At 31.7% G+C, this 17,731-nt stretch overlaps 1 protein-coding gene across 1 annotated transcript; it reads right to left on the bottom strand.

Annotated features, from left to right (window-relative positions):
• Positions 1-1,517: 1,517 nt before the first annotated feature.
• Positions 1,518-16,788, bottom strand: LOC105199753 (CD82 antigen). Its single transcript, XM_026138324.2, has 4 exons — positions 16,217-16,788; positions 5,092-5,403; positions 3,778-4,059; positions 1,518-2,208 (listed from the first exon to the last, which is right to left on the bottom strand). The coding sequence occupies exons 1-4, from the start codon at positions 16,277-16,279 to the stop codon at positions 2,056-2,058; spliced, it is 810 nt and encodes a 269-aa protein (XP_025994109.1). The 5' UTR covers positions 16,280-16,788; the 3' UTR covers positions 1,518-2,055.
• Positions 16,789-17,731: the final 943 nt, after the last annotated feature.

Here is a 17,731-nt window from a genome sequence, read left to right as displayed (position 1 = left end):
TACATAGTAAGATATGATATAAACATTCGAAGACCTATTTGGATTTCGGTGGTGTCGTACAAAAATATTTATATGACTTTAATAAAATGTTACTTGCAAAAGCAATGTCCTCGGTGTAATAATTTGTGTTGCAATTAATACAATTCATACAAAATCGAACATATTATTACGCATGTAAATTCTATAAGTAGTGGATTTTGTAAAATTGCTTGGTAACAGTTATTACTATACCTCATAGAATCTGTAGAAAATTATTATTAATACGTATATAAAAAATAATATATAAAATATATCATATATCGCGTGAGATAAAGCAAGTAGATCGATAAGTTAATCGTTTACAGACTAGACACTATATGATGATCGCGCTGCAGTAAGTTAAAGTACTAGAGTGAATGTATTGTTAGTAGGTGCATGTTCCTCCTCTATTTTGATTTGCAAGATTAACACGCTAGGAAAACGTTAGTCGATGTAAGACACGATAACTGATATTCGTCGTTCGATATCTCTCGAGATTCTTATGCTCAGATCGTTAAACATTACACTCCTAATTAAGATTAGTGAAAATATGGCTTTCAATCGATTAGTGATAAGTTTAACGTAAAAGAATTAGCAACTTAATGTCATGCTATCATCAGATATCATAAACGCGCTTGCGTACAATTATAAATATATCAGATGTAACACAAAATATAACTTTTTGTCGTAGAAATAATATTTCTCATTATGCAATTTAAAACATAACAATTTTTACTTTATATCAACGCAATGCGTTTTAGTTTGGTTTACTACTTTGGCCCGAAGAAACCCTAGCTGCGTAGGTATTTTATGAAAGATGTTAAATGCTTATATACAAAAGTCTTTAAACAGGAAATATATGTATTTATATAGAATAGCATTTGGCAGTAATAAAAAGAATCAAGTGTTCGTTATACATATATAAATTCGCGTCTAACTTTTTCTGTATTCATAAAATTAAGATTCTTTTCCTGTACATTACGTTATCGTATAAGATATGCAGGTATGAATACAGACTGAGATAATAGTTAAATTCAATAATATAAAATATATTATTAATGGCAAAAGGTCAATAAAATTCGCACGGAGTCGAAATTTAAAGTTATATAGGAAGTATTTATCTAATCAGACTTCTTCCTACAGTCCTGCTGTCACACTCTCAAATTTGGGAAGGCTTATATATTATATATAAATATATATTTATATATACACCCCAGTAAAAATGTTTCATATGTAGTTATATATAATTATGTATAATTACATATAGTTATACATAATTATATATCAAATATGTCCACATATATTAAAATCTATAGAATTACATATCATTACATATAATTATATATATTTTAATATATATGGACATATTTGATAAATAATATGAAAAATGTTTTACGGGACGTTACATCTTAAATAATTATATCTGCATCAATATAAATTACACATATGTCTGCTCCATTTGATGCAAACAGTTATGAAACATCTGATTACCTTTTCTATTCAATAGCCTCAATTCGTAAAGAGATCTAATCTTCTTTCGAAACTTTCGCGTGTCGATAAAATTTTCATACAATTATATACTTTAATACCTGTCATATCTTTGTACCCTTTTAAGACAAATCAATCGGAAAATCTGATGTATTACTCCCGCAAGTATGTCATGCGTGTGCGTAAATTGTAAAAATCAGTTTTGTAAAATACACGCTGTATATTAAAAAGAAATATTAAGTTATTTACAAAAAAAAAGTAAAATAATAAAATAATATTATTATATTATACGTCAGATCTTGAATTGGTCCCAAAATAACGCATACCAATTCACACAAAATATAACTCCTAAGCAATGATTACTCATAAAATGTATGCTTCGCGATAAATGTCTTGTTTATCCTACGTAACTAAATACAAAACACAATTTGCCAAGAATCCGCTGGCATTGGCACAGAAACAAAATTTTGATTATTTTTGGTATTAAGCCGTTATTGTGGGACACCCGGTGAAGGGAAGATTCTTACATAATTCACGCAATGAGTCAGTTTAAGCTTTGTATCTATCTGATGGTTCACCTTTGCAACAGCAAATTAAAGCGAGTATCAGACTAAGGATTTCTAGAGCTAAGACCAATATCGCTGCACCCATAAAGTGACAAGTCTGACTCTTCAGTGTAGTCACCAACTTCTCCATGCATCCCTGCAACAAAATTGTTTTATCTTGATATATTCTATGTTCAATGCGGTAAAGGCGGAAATATGCGTAATATATAAGATTAATAAAGCGATCTTTCTCTAGTTTTTTCACATAATATGAGAACTGATACAATTTTGAGAATATGAATAATATGTAAGCATTCTTAAATTTTTTTTTAATTTATTGGTTGTTTTGACAGTTTTTTTTAAATAATTTTTTAAAACAGCATTGAGTCAAAAAGAATTTTAAACATAATTTAATTTAAACGCAAATAAAATATAAGCATTTTGAAAAACTATATTCATAAGAATAGAATTTACAAAAAATATTCTGACATTAAGAAAATAATATTTTACCGTATCATTTTCATATAAAAATACGAATGTTTATGAATGATACAAATTTTTTTGAATATAACATCATACTAGTAAAAATCTAGTAACCACGCTTATTACTATATTTAAATCATAGTTATAATATTTGTTTCAATTTTTTCCACACTAATATGAATATTATATAAAGAAAATATTTTTGAATAACAAATTATCATTTCTTTTTGTTAAATTTTGTTCATTATGTTGAAGATGGTAATGTTAAAAACGTTTATATTAAAAATTTATATATAAAATATGAAATAAATATAAAATTTATATAAAAAGTGATGTGAAAATAATATAAAAAAATTATGCAAAAATTATGGATTGTTTCAATTAAAAATAATTTAAAAAATTTGACCGCGCTCTGTCTCTTTTTCACCTAAATCAAAAATTTTTTTAATAGAAAGTAGAAATATACTGTAGTAGAAATCTAATTAAGAAATAATGATAAAAATTTAAATTTTTTTTTAATGAATACTTTAAGTATTTAAGATGACTTATATAAAATTTTATTGTGATACACAGTTGTTCTATAAATAAACAAAATTTATTTATTTACAAAACTATAAAGCTCAAAATTGCAATTAAACTTTACACAAGTTATCTTGAAATTATATTATCTTGAAATAGTCTTTTAGGAAAAAGTTTTTCATATATAATTATGTATAATTATACTTATATAATTATAATTTAAATATGTCCATATATATTAAAATGTGTATAATTATATAAGAACATATATAAACCCAAAATAATTTTATATATGAAACTATATATAATTATATATTCAGTTATATATGGTTATAATAATTATATATATATATATATATATAGATTTTTTTTTTTTATTGACTCGAATTGTTTATATACTTGGTGTCGCAACGTTACCGCATCACTTGATATTTATATGTATGTGTACATATTTCACATATACCTAAAATAATTTTTCCCGGGAAGTATACGAAAAATTGAGATTTTTGCCATTATTTAAAAAAATTATTTAATTTGTAATAACAAATCAAATAACTTATAAAACGTGTTATTAATAAAAATATAATATTATTTGCATAACGTTTATAGTTTAAATTTTATTACGAGTAGATTTCTAATTTTACTTTGAACGTATTATAGGAACTGTAATACATTCTTAAATGAAACAAACGGTTAATTAATATAGCATAAAAACAAATGTTACCTCGCTGTAGATCGCAGAGCTTACGATACCAGCAATCTTCGCGTAGACACCGCTAATGCATTCTTCGCTATTCGCATTTTTGCAGCAAGATTTTGGTATCATAAACATGTTGTCCGCGTTTGAAACATCAAAAGTGAGCTGCGATTGAGAAGATTGTCCAATTTTCTGATTCGAGTACTTGCTGCCGGCCCAGTCTGCAGGTCCGTTGGCTCCGCAGCATTCGAGAGTGGATTGAATCGTATCCATGATTTGCGTGCGACATTGTATCTCGCCGTATTCATCCTATTGAAACACATCCATTTTTGTAATATATTATAAATAAGTCAATAAATAATCGCAAAATTATAATTTGCGAACCAAACTAGCCGATTACTTTAAGGATTAAACAAACAAGTACTTTTTCTCAATAAATAGACAAGGTATAAGCACACAGATTGTGAGAAAACTTCAATCGAATTATTCTTTCAAAAATTATTAATTAGACGATAACAAAAATCACAGTTTATTGGGAAAGAAAGATTATCCATTAAAAAAGTAACGGACAGGTATACCATCTCTTTCGTTCATTTCCGGACACTCCATGATGGTTTTATTTCCAATAAACTGTGATTAGATTTTTGTCTAATCTAAGTGTTTATAAAAATATCCATTTATTATTTTTTGATAGGATAATTTAACAATTTTTAGGACAATTCTTTTTCTTTGTCAGTATATATTTATATCTTGCCTATTTATTGAGAAAATGCATAACTTACTTCTAATCTTCAAAGCAATCAGCTGGTTTCCTTTACAGATTATATCACTTTGCGGTTACTTAATTACTGACCAAATTTTAAAAGAATTTTCTTACAAAAACTAAAGTTTATTGTAAAAAGCATCACATCATAAATAATTTTATTCCAGCAAAAATCCAACAACAAATACTAAATATAGGTGGTAAATATAAAATTTCCATAAAAATTAAACAAATACAGAGATTTTTTAAAAGGGTCTTTAAAATATTAATCAAAGCTTACAACTTTGTTCTTTTATCCATTATACGTTTGCGAAAAAATTATTTATATAATGAACAGTTTGAAAAGCTTTCCATTTCCTCAAAATTTAACTTTTTAGATTTTTAGTTTGGTTTTTGCACAAAACCTTCCAATTATTTTTGTAATATACACAAATAAATCATTTTTCAAAAAATTCATTTTCATAAAATGTAAATAAGATACAATTATCGAACAATATTCGACGGTCACTTCGTGTGGGAATCGTCGTTGAATTGAGCGCGCAGCAGACGTTTCATAATAAAAAGGGAAACTTAATTACCTTAACGGTGTTTATCACGGAAGATCGCACCAGTTCGTCTAGACGGTCTTTATGAGCATAAAGCCAGCCTGCGAAGGCGACTTGCGCGACAACAATGACGAGCATAATGCTACAGAAGGTGGCAAGGCAATATCGAGAGTGCTTGAAGGCACTGCACCAGCCTAGGACGGAAACGATCAACATGAGGATGCCGGTGCAAAGCAGAATGTACAGGCCTGCCTCGTAGTTGTTTCCTTCCTCGGCGATCGATACTAAATACGTTTTGTCCGACAGCATACATGCTACCAAGGTAATCACCGTTACCGAGATTATCTGTAAAAGATACGAAATAACGTTGAAAGTCAAGCTGGTAAGAAATAAACGCTCAACAAGCGGCTAGAGTGGGCTAAGAAAAATTTTGAATTTTTTATAAACATATCCAGATAAAACGGATATGACCATAAACATTTTCTTTTTATATGTTCTGCTTTAAGACAGAAATTAATATTTTATGTTTTTCTTTCTTAAGAATTTTTCATATTTTAAATTTAGGAAGAGATTTCCAAAAAAAACCTTAAATTTCTTCAGAAAAACTTTGTAAGTTTTCTTTAGAAATTGTGAAATAAGAAATCTTGGACTATTTATATAAAGAAAGAAAAGATGAGACAACTTTTTTATACTTTTAAAAAATATTCGAATTTGTATAAAAAAACTGAAAAATATTTAAGATACACATTCATGCAACTATATTGTTATGTTCTATTTAAACAGAATTTGCTGCACAATATTTTATATTACAATATACTAAATTGTAATATAAAATATTGTGACAACAAACATAATTAAGAGAACAAAACATCGTACGCGTTAACAGTAATTCGTATTCATAATAATAATCTACCTTTTATATATAGTTACCTTTACTGTATTTATATGGTTCTAATATTGTAAGTTTGAAAAATTAGTTCAATCATAGCAAGTTTTAATTAACAAACTTTATTACAAAATTTTATTTTGCTGAAATAGTTGAGGCAAATTTATAATAATTATTTATACAGAATAAAAAACTGTCAAAGTACGTTTTCCATTTTATCTTCCCAAGAGGATTCATCTTCACAAAAAGAAAAATTATTTTATTAGAATATTGGTGAAAGATCTTATAATGTTAAGGCGATGCTGGACTGACGCTGTGGAACCCACTCGACATCGATGCTGCAGATTGCTGCAGATTTTTCTTCGACGAACTAAAAGTCGTACGCGAGGCGAAAAGTAAGATGATTAGGCTAGCCCTCTTTCTCAAACGCACTCATCTGTCTTTATTCTTCGACTTTAGCGCCATCTAATTCAAAATCTCTGAACTTTGAATTAGAACTTTGAACACAATTAGTGCTTTTTGCACCAATTCCGCGTGCAAATTACATAAACAATTTTTAGACATTCATATCTCTCATAATAAAATTTCTAGGATTATTCCGCAAGCGCCGTATTGTTATTTTATTTAATTCATACCCCGGAAACTACTTATTTCATACATACAAAGTTTAAAATTTTTATATGGGGCACATGTTGTCACGCTCCGCCTGCAGAAGTCGATAATTAAACTATAATTTTTTAATCTACTTTCGTTTTTCGTATTCAGTTATATGTTCCGGAGTATATTTTTGTGACTATTTTAATTGTGGAAGATTTTGAAATTTGTAAAGCCAATTAAGAGATATAAGTGTCCAAACATAACCATGTAGAGACCGGTCCAGCATCGCCTTAAGCCTTTTATTCCATTCTGTGTTTTTTTTCTTACGAGAAGTAGAACGTTGCCGCGGCCATCTGGTGGCAGTATCACTATACATAACATATACAGAGTTGGGCAAAAAAACCTGACACATTTTAAAAAATCGTTATTCCCCTCCAAGTGAAAAGAGGGCGCTGTAACTCCGGGAGCGAAAAATAGATGGTTGAAGGTTTATGTTTACATATCAGTACAGTTCTAGTATGGAGAAGTGGTCGCCGCAACAACGCGCGTTCGTTTGCGAGCGTTTTTTCATAACTCAGTCCTACGTTCAAGCAATTCGCGATTTTCGTATTGAATATTCTCTTCGTCCACGAGATCCGGTTCCCTCTCGTAATTCTGTGAATCTGTGGGTCAAAAACTTCCGACAAACAGCCACAGCCACGAAACAAAAGCCTCCAGGGCAACCAAGAACGGTAAGAACTCCTGAAAATGAGACACGCGTTCGCACCTCTTTTGTAACGAAGTCCACGCCGTTCTACCGGTAAACATGCTCAAGCTCTCCGAATGTCTCGTCGATCGTTTAGCAGAATGTTAAAAGCGATGAATTTTCATCCCTACAAAATTCTCATAACCCAGGAATTGAAATATACCGACTATGCAGCTCGATTAAGATTCGCAACACTGAGTTTCCATGGCCACCACGTTCGCCCGATCTCTCAGTGTGCGACTTCTTTTTGTGGGGCTATTTGAAGCAACGTGTCTACGCTAACAAACCTCGAACCTTGGACCAGCTGAGAGCCAATATTCGGAGAGAAATTGCAGAAATAAAGCCAGCGATGTTGAAAAAAGTGTATGATAATTTCGAAAAACGCCTCGAAAATTGTATTGCTTGTAACGGCCATCATTTAGCCGATATAATTTTTGGTAAATAAACAAAAAAAACCTTCAAGTGTCTAGTTTATTTTCCCGGAGTTTCAACCTCTTCCGATTAATAGCGGCCGCGCAAGTGGTTATTAAAATGTGTCAGGTTCCTCTGCCCAACCCTGTACTAGAAGTTTTAGATCTAACTCTAAAAAGCTTTAATCAGATTTTTAGTACATAAATAATGTTCTAATTGCATACAAAAGTTTGTAATTATAATAATAAGAAATTATGTTTACTTCCATATTCGCTTAACCAAACATATCTTTTCAGTGTTTACAATACGTATAATAATATATATAATATGTACAGTAATTAGAAATGTAGTTAAATATGTTATAAGTATCATTACACATATTATATATGCCTGAAAACAATGGTTTCGTTATTTCTACTTTTACCTATTTGTTAGTCATTATCCAATAATAAGAAAGCAAATGTTAAGAAAATATTCATTGTAATTGCAGTTGTATTTATTACATAATATGTAAAACTATTTATTCTATTCATAATTTATACTTTCGCTATTGTACTCTATTATTAATATTTGAAGTTATAATTTATAGTAACATTTTTTTATATTTGGTAAAACTATAACGTTGTTATTAATAATATTATAACAATATAATAAGTATAAAAATGAAGCTCCTAATCATGATTACTTTACCATGCAATTATAGTTAAAAATACCAAACACTTTTCTCAGTGTAGCAGAGAAATGCTATTATAATGCGCTATATCTCCTCGGTTGATTAATTCTACTCATAATTCATTCCTAAAATTATTCGAATGACAAAGGTATAAAACAGCTAGTCGGTCCACATAGGGGTCTTCAAGCATTTATGCAAGTCCCGACATTGCAGGATGAGAGTGACTAACGAGCCACTTTACAAACCGAACTGCACGGGGCCTGGACGAGGGACGTTTACAATGAAACTGTCTGTTCGCCAGATGCAGCAGCTTTCATTTAAGCGCACGGATTATCGCGGGGTTTTCTGCCGCGCGTCTCTTCCAGTACCGGACGCCTAATGTGAGTTCACGGCTTAAAAGATAGGAAAGGAAATGTCCTTGACGTTCAAAGTGTCAGCGCCGTGAGCGTTCGTGAGTTAGTTGGTTAACCTGTGCAAATAGACACAAGTGAAAATAAACATACTAATGTACCACGCGAGTTAAATGTTGGCAGAGGCGAGGAAATTCGCAAAGGAAGCTGGGAATTTCTGAAAGCCCGCCGACCTTCCTAGATGAAGAATATTCTCTGGATCTACGAGCAAACAAAAATGAATTCAAATGTATTGAAAATTGCAATTTATTTTGATCCATTTTAATTTATTCGAATTTTTTTGAAGTATTTTTGGACTTAATTGAATTGAAATACAAAATGAGTTATTCATCATATGTAGAATTCGGATGTATTCCATATTAAGTCCGTATTATATTACTTTTGGATTCGAAAAATCTGAAGCGCACACTGGAAAGTGTCGAAATGAATTGATTTGAATTTTTGTTTTCGTTTACTGCGCACTAGAGTGAAATATCATTCTAAAAAAATAAAAATCAAATTTGTGCAATTATTGAAATAATTTGCTATTTTAGTAAGAGTAGAAAAATATAAAAAGTCCTATAAGAGTGAATTTTGACTTTTATAGAGTGACTAGTCAATCGAATTTAATAGTTGTACAAATGTAATTTCTATTCTCCAAGATTTAGAGACCAGAGACGGAACATGTCGATTCCTTCTGCATAAAGAATCAAAGACATAAAAATGTATTAATACACATAAGACTCCGAGAAAACTTTTGACTCAGAGTTTTGACCGAAGGGAAAAGCGTTAAGGTTCCTTTGCTTGCGGCAAAAGTTGTATTCGTGCATAAACAAAAGGGACTATTTCCTCGTACGACTCTTCTCGTTTGCCGTATGGTGAGAATGGACAATCTCGCCAGAACGCGCAAGTTGATGTAAGAGCGCGCGCAACAACTAAAAGCGATTCGATGAATCAGAAGCGGATTCCATCTAGCTAATATCAGAGTTAATATCGATCGCAACTACTTAGAGCGAACTTGACGATCCCTGACATTCTCCCCTCGAGAAACGTCATCATCCAAACGCAAGCACGAGAATTTAAATCCAGCAGGTATACAAAACTCAATTCCGATAGTTAAATATAAGATCAGACGTTTACGCGTAATATATAAATACTTTACATGTATACAATCTAAGCTGTGTAAAATGTGTTTCACGCGGATGTTAAATTTACATCTATGTAAATAATAATCAATGGATCATGTAAGATTTAGATTTCATCAGAAATAATAAAAATTAGATTTTATATTTTCGATATTATATATTTATACATTTATTCTACCAATATCAAAGTTAGATATAGATGAAAGTCGTCAATACTGGACCCACTCCTCTTAAAATTCGTCAGTAAAACTGACGACCCAACATCGCCTTAACTCTTGTTAGAGCGTGATAATCTCTCAGCGTTCTGATTTTTGTTCATAACTTACACAGATGTACGGAATTTACAGTTTAATCGCCGGTTTCGAATGGCCTAATTTAGAGAGGTTCTCATAACAAGATACTTTCAATGGCTTGCTATTATCTTCCGAGAGGTAGTAATCGAATAAAATCAAATCAAGTTTTATGAAATTTTGATCTGTCGAATTTGAACACGGATCTTCGGGGCAAAGAGAGCAGACCATAGACATAGGATATTTAGATTGCGCGATCCTCAGGTTTTTGAACAGTGAGGGTAAAGCTTCTTGTAGAAAAGGACACACGATTTTTGAAACTATCTTGTTTGTTTCACTTTTTGTTCTTCTTTCAACTCCCTCACATACACGTACACATACACACATGTACGCTTTGTATGCATGCGTGAAAGAGATAGAACGCACAGTCCCAAAAATCTTGTGTCTTTTTCTACCAGAGCTTTACCCTTACTCCTTAATTGCGTAGTCTAGATATCCTATAGTCAGTATTCATAATCGACTCTTATTTCAAGACCGTCTTAAGTAATGAAAGAAGATGCTAATGAAATGCTAATAAGATGCTAATACGGCTCTCTGATTGTTCGATGACATCTTAAGAAGAATTTAAAACAGTCTTAAATATATAAATCGACTATGAATACTGGTACTGAACTCTTGCTTAATCGATTGAGAACTCTAAAACTTCTCGGAGGAGGGAAGGGACAAAACTGTGCTTATTTTTTTCAAACTTTACAAAAGTGCGGTCAACTTCATAGAGATGAAAACTTTGTTATTTCGAAATCGTTTAAATGATACATTCCATTTAAATGTTTACAAGATGACAGACTTTGTGTTCGATTTATATTGATAATCTATTGTCGGATTATATCTGTGGACTTTGCCGACGAAACACGAGCTAATCCAAAAATAATCAACTAATCGCCTATTGCGATCACCTAGGATGATTCTGGCACCTCAATTAAAAGTTATTATTACTCTTTAAATCTCACAGAATGAATCGTTACTCTAAAAGAGTGAAAATTAAGCTTGTGTAATATTTAAGCGATTTATTTAAAAGTCAAAATTTACTTCTGTAAAATTGATAGAGAATATCCTACAAAAATCCTATTCAATCCTACAGAAGTGAATTTTGATTCTTGTTAGAGTAGCAAATTATTTGAACATTGCATAAGTTCAATTTTCACTCTTTTAGAGCTGACGGTAGATTAAACCTACCCTCAATTATAAATCTTGAATTATTATTATTAAAACATTTCTTAAATTTTACAGAATAAAACATCACTCTAAAAGAAGAAAAATTGAACTTGTTCGAATGATTTGCCACTCTAATAAAATTAAAATTCATTATTAAAGGATTGAACAGGATTACTACAGGACTTCTATTCAATTCTATAGAACTGAATTTTAACGTTTAGTAGAGTGACAAATTACTCGACATTGCACGATCTATATTTTCATGCGCTTTTAGTGATGTTTTACTCTACGAGATTTAGAGAGTATTTCATGTTATTTATGTTTAAACTGTATGTATGTTTTTAAACTCACTATCCTTGAAGTTATAAACTATAAAATCCAGTTAACACAGTTATAATTATATAACTACTATTATATACGTAAATATATAATGCTTTTATATCTATGTTACAAAAAGCAGTTATATTCGTAGTTTGCTGGGAATATTATAAAATATTATAAAATTATAAAATATGTAATTTACGAAATGGTAAATCCTCGGCTTTCGTAACAAATCATATTTTGCTGTCACATACATTATAATTCTCTTTGTTTAGTTTTGCTAGCAAACTTGGTCGTAAGCAAAATTTGTTTTCGGCAGATTTGACTTATCCAGGAATAAAGTATCACGAATATTCCACGCTAGACCGAATACGGTCTCGCGCCACGATCGTAAACGCGACGGAATTTCGAGCCAGCTTACATAGCGCATTATAAACAAATATAGTCAGCGTAAAGTGCAGCCGACTCTCAGAAGGCTCCTTCGTTAACAACGCGTCTGATGCAGGGAGAACGGAAGGAGAGAATTGGGCCGTAGCGTAGGCCGAAGGCTCGTAGGAGGAAACGCGCGGGACTATATTTAAATGCACACTCGTCTAAGATGAATATTTCGAAATTACGGATTCCGAGGTCGATAAACGTCGCGCGATAAACGCGCTTTTTGGCTGCAAACCACGTTGCTGGGACTAATATTTACTCATCTTTGTTATCGTCGAAAATCGTGCGCGTACTGTCACCAGACTTTTCTAGTCATTTCCCACCGATTTCTCGCTTACTTTTGTACGATACTATCTAAATCGAAATCGAATAAAGTTTTACCAATTTGCCACAGTGATGTACATACTTATAGCTATGATTGCACAGTTTAATAAAAAATAAAATAATACTAGAATGGAACTAATTATTTTCTATAATTTTGGAGGCTGAACACCAAATCTGGTTTCCAAATTGCTTCATCACAATTTTGAGAAATTTGCAGTAAAAAGTATAAAGTATATTATAACTACGGTAGATGCTAAAAAAAGTTATGAGTGAAAATCTTAATGACATATTTAATTTTTATTAATGGAACTTTTTCAGCACGTCACATATCATAGTTATAATATGACAAATTCTACTATGTAAAAATGATACTCTTTTTTCAACTTTAATAGCAAATTTTTCAAAATTGCAATATGATGGATTTGAAAGCTGCATTTAGCATCTGAATTAACATAACTATTCTTTAAACTTTTGTTTATTACTAGCCTAGCTTGAAGGCCTGGATGTGGCTTTCAAATAATGTAATTGAATTTAATGTATGCCGTAATATGTGTATAAATTCGACATATAAAATTATATTACGTAGTGAGAGGAGTCGAGATGGTCATGAGCGATTTGTATTACGAGCATAGACTGCTCTTGCAACTTTACAACCTCATAGTGGATGTTGCATAATGATGCAACAAAATAATTATGTTAAAAAGTATTTTTTAAGCCAAAGAAATTATTTAAAAAAATTGTTTTTATATAAAATAAATTTTAGAAAATGTTCAAGAAATATTGTTTTGGGACATTTATTAGTTTGTAAGATCTACGAAGGATCATTAATTTGTGATTTTTTTAAATAATTAAAAATGCCTTTTGTGACATTGCCACAGCTGTCAGTATACCATGATTCCTCTGCTATCTCACAAACGCATCCAATTCTTTCCCTCTTTACTAAATTCTAAATTATATTCTTTCTATATACCCGATGAGCTGCTACTTATAGAGTGATTAGTAGAACTCAATGGCTAGCAAACTGATGTTGATAAAAAGTATGGCGCATTAACATTTACTAAATTATTAAAAAAGAAAGAACAAAATGGTATTTTACCACTTCCTTCTTTACTCTATCAGTAATGAGAGTGATCGTGAAATGATAGTGAGCTATGCATTACAAGCGTAAACCGCTCTTGTGACTTTACAACCTCATAGTGGACGTTGCATAATGCTTAATAATGCTAAAAGAGGAATTATTTTAAAGCATCTTTTAAGCTGTAAAAATTATTTAAAAAATTTTTTCATAAAGAATGTATATTTTGTGGCATTTATTATTGTGTAAGCTTTATGAAGAATCATTAATTTGTGAATTGCTCATAAATTATGATGTTGAAGCTAGCAGCGGATTCGCAGCAGCAGATTCGTCAAAGCAGGGATTCTCATTCAAAATAAAATACATAAGAAACTTTGACATATAAAGGCAAACTAGCAAGTAACTGCACGAAATACACTTATACGCTTCTAAATAGATCAGACTATCGAGAACAATTAAAAAAATGCGCAGGTCTACTAAATTGTTTAAATTATATAACGAGTTATTGCAGAAACAAGGGAAGGAAGCCTCGGTCGGGGCTGCAAATTTTTTTAGAACATCTTTATAGCCTTCTAAATCAATCCCGACTAGTAAGAAAAATTAAAAAAAATGCGCACGGCTACGAAAAATTATTTAAACAATATAAAATTTATTGCAAAAACAGGAAAACGAAGTCTCGGTCGGGGCTGCAAATTTTTTTAAAACATTATTGTAGGTTTCTAAATCAATCGCATTTTTTTTAATTTTTCTTACTAGTCCGGATTGATTTAGAAGGCTCTAATAATGTTCTAAAAAAATTTGCAGCCCCGACCGAGGCTTCCTTCTCTTGTTTCTGCAATAACTCGTTATATAATTTAAACAATTTAGTAGACCTGCGCATTTTTGTTAATTGTTCTGGATAGTCTGAGCTATTTAGAAGCGTATAAGTGTATTTCGTGCAGTTACTTGCTAGTTTGCCTTTATATGTCAAAGTTTGTTATGTATTTTATTTTGAATGAGAATCCCTGCTTTGACGAATCTGCTGCTGCGAATCCGCTGCTAGCTTCAACATCATTCATAAATTAAAAATTATATGTTATAGAATTTATAATACAATTGTTTTAAAAATTTTTGAATTATCCTTGTTACAACTAATTACGGAAAGTTTCTAAATCTTATCATGTTTGCATTAATAATCATATAATTCACATTAGCAATTTCATTTGATTTGTTTAAGTTAAAAGTATCTCTTGTTAGTATACCACGACCCTCCTACTATTTCATAAATGCATTTTACTCTTCAGTAAATTATAAATTACATTAGTCTTATACATGGGATATAGCCAATGAAGCTATGTCTATAAGGTGATTGGTAGAACTCTAACAACTCTTGACTAATAAACTGATACTGATAAGAATTGTGGCGCGTTAACATTTACTGAGTTATTTAAAAAAAAAAACTAATTGTATTCTACCACTGCGTTCCTTCCTCTAGTAATAACTAATATAGCTAATATAATTTTCGTTGTTAAAACAACTATAAACATGTAATTGGCATCGCAAATGAACTATGTTAAATTATGCTAAAACTTTCATGATTTTATGAATGAATTCCACCCGGGAAAATTCTCTCCGTGTTATATTATACGTGCAACGACAATATAAGGATAATAACACTGTTGTTTTTAAAGTTGTGGTTACAGAATAGGTTTATTGGTCTGTTTTCGGACATCATCGATATTTCCGTCGCACGTGAACGCGATTACGCGCCCACGCGAATTGCATTCGATTTCGACCTCGCAAACCAGAAATCCTCCAATAGAACTTTCTAACGCAGTACACATAATGCCATTGAGGCTATTGTAGCAAGAAAAGCGTGATAAATCTGAATAGCGAAGGTGTCACGGGGTAGCATTAACTAGAATGACGTATCGATCGTGCTTCATAAAATTAACGTCGAGTCGAGGCACGAGCGACCCCTTGAAAGGGCAACGGTGATAATGGCGGAGAGATAGCCGCGATAAACAAGAACTTTTTACCATTTCCCTCAAGTTTATACGTGCATGTTATAGGATGGACACTAAGTTGATTTGATTTACAGTCTACCGGCTTTGGCTTTTGGCTGCCGATCGTAGAAATTAAACCGAAGCAAACCCAGCAAACAAAAATAAATTCAAATGAATTGAAAATTGCAATTTATTTTAATTTGTTTAAATTGAATCTTAAAAGTCTTTGAATATTTCAGGATTCAAATGGACTCAAATAGATTGAAATAGGAAATGCGCTATTAATTATTTTTTACTCAGATGGATTTATGTCCTCACTATTATATTATTTTTAGATTCAAATAAATTGAAATACAAAATGAGCTATTCATTACTTTGAATTCGGATGAATTTATATCTTCGTCATTATATTATTTTTGGATTCAAATAAATTAAAATACGAAAGCTATTCATCATGATAAATTCATATTAGTTCTGAATTCACATAAATTCGAAAACTTTTAAGCGCGAATTCGAAAATGTCAAAATAAATTCATATATCTATCTGTTTCAAATCATTTTCTTTTGCTGAGCAACTGGGACGAGTCAAATCGCCCAGGGGTGGAGGGAAAATACGTATCGATTTGAGAGACGCGTAGACGCGTGGAGTAAACTCAAGTAGACTCACCAAAAACACGAGGCTCATGGCCGCCAGCGTGTACTTGGAGAAGTTGTAGCAAATCGTCCCCATTCTGTCCGGGTTGCGGGTAAACGGCAGGGTCGAAAACGCGAAATTCTAATGATAATCCTTGTGAATGAGAGCCGGGCAACACTAGCACGGCGTCGCGACGCGAAACGTCGGTCCGCGTCGACACACGAATTTCCGAGAGTGACGCGCTGTGCGAGGTCCCGCGTAGGACGCGCGTCTCTCACAGATGTGTTCCGATCTAACGCAGATGCGCTCCCAGTGCTCCCACGTAACGGCAGATGCGTTCCTCCTCTGCGGTTCTCTCTTTCTCTTACAGGAATGGATTACGGACTCGACGACGACAATAACGATGAAAGCGACACGATGCTCTAAGACACGACGACGGTAATGAGAATTGCGACGTTTTTGACGCTACGGTCCACCAGCTTTTTACGCGAGCGATTCCGTTCACGTATACTTGAATACTCTTGAATACACTGGAGCGGAGGAGTATGGAAGCAGACGGCGGATTGTGTCAACGGTCCGGGGAATCGTAGAGTGCGGGTAGCGCTTTCCGCTGATGAATATAGGAAACGATTAGATGATCTGCACAGCATTCGGTAAATGCATAATAACGAGTTACTGGTAATCGATAATTTACCTACTGTCGGTTTTGTAGAGTTTATATTTTATTGTAAATGTAGATAAAACAGATCTGTAATTACAATATATTTCTATTTAAAGATTTTTTTCTATTAAAATGAAGACCGTTACAAAAAATTTTAGTCGTAATCATAAGACCGTAAGCAAATCGACCAATCATAATCAAAGGTGTGGTCTTACGTTTTAAAATACTCGACTATGATTGGTCAATATGCTTACGGTCTTATGATCACAACTAAAACTTTTTGACGTGTGATGGCCTTAAGATTTTATTTTGTTTTCTATTTTAAAAACAAAATTTTGGATTGTACAGCAAATTTCAAGATTACAAAAATTGTTTATAATGTCAAGATGCTATATTATAATATGTACGGCTCTGTAATTGGTTGATGACACCTTAATAAGATATTAAAGATGATTTTTAATATAAAAATCAACGATAAATGCCGATCTAATATTTAAATTTATAAACGTTTCTCAAAGAGTCGAATGTATATCATATTAGTTAAGAGAAAATTACAAAAATGAGTAAATTCACTAGAGTTGTACCAATAAAATTATTAGTATTCTAGTAAATTAAACCACTTTTATAATTTTCATTAAGTTGTATAAAGCCTTGTGTCCACAATGCTAGAAATTCGATCCGAGACCTCGGACAGAGAGAGATCTCAGATTGATTTTTATAGTATCATAGACACAAAGTTAAATACACAATCAATTACTCTCAAATCTGACCTTACGGGAGTTCGCGTAACTATTAAAATTTAATTGAGAGTAAGAAACTAATAATATAGTACTAATTTTATAATTTATTATTTTGATGTTTTGTAGATATGATTATGTGTTTATAAC

This window comes from Solenopsis invicta, chromosome 4 (assembly GCF_016802725.1).
Source record: "Solenopsis invicta isolate M01_SB chromosome 4, UNIL_Sinv_3.0, whole genome shotgun sequence".
Taxonomy (NCBI): domain Eukaryota; kingdom Metazoa; phylum Arthropoda; class Insecta; order Hymenoptera; family Formicidae; genus Solenopsis; species Solenopsis invicta.
Note: the sequence above shows the minus strand (reverse complement) of the source record. Positions and strands in the feature narration are given on the sequence as shown.

Bases quoted from the DNA above. Each gene is read 5' to 3' on its own strand.
- LOC105199753 (XM_026138324.2), bottom strand. From the start codon at position 16,279: ATGGGGACGATTTGCTACAACTTCTCCAAGTACACGCTGGCGGCCATG. The intron at 5,404-16,216 runs GTGAGTCTACTT...TATCTTTTACAG, and splicing joins CCATGAGCCTCGTGTTTTTG to ATAATCTCGGTAACGGTGAT. The intron at 4,060-5,091 runs GTAATTAAGTTT...GTGTTTCAATAG, and splicing joins CCGTGATAAACACCGTTAAG to GATGAATACGGCGAGATACA.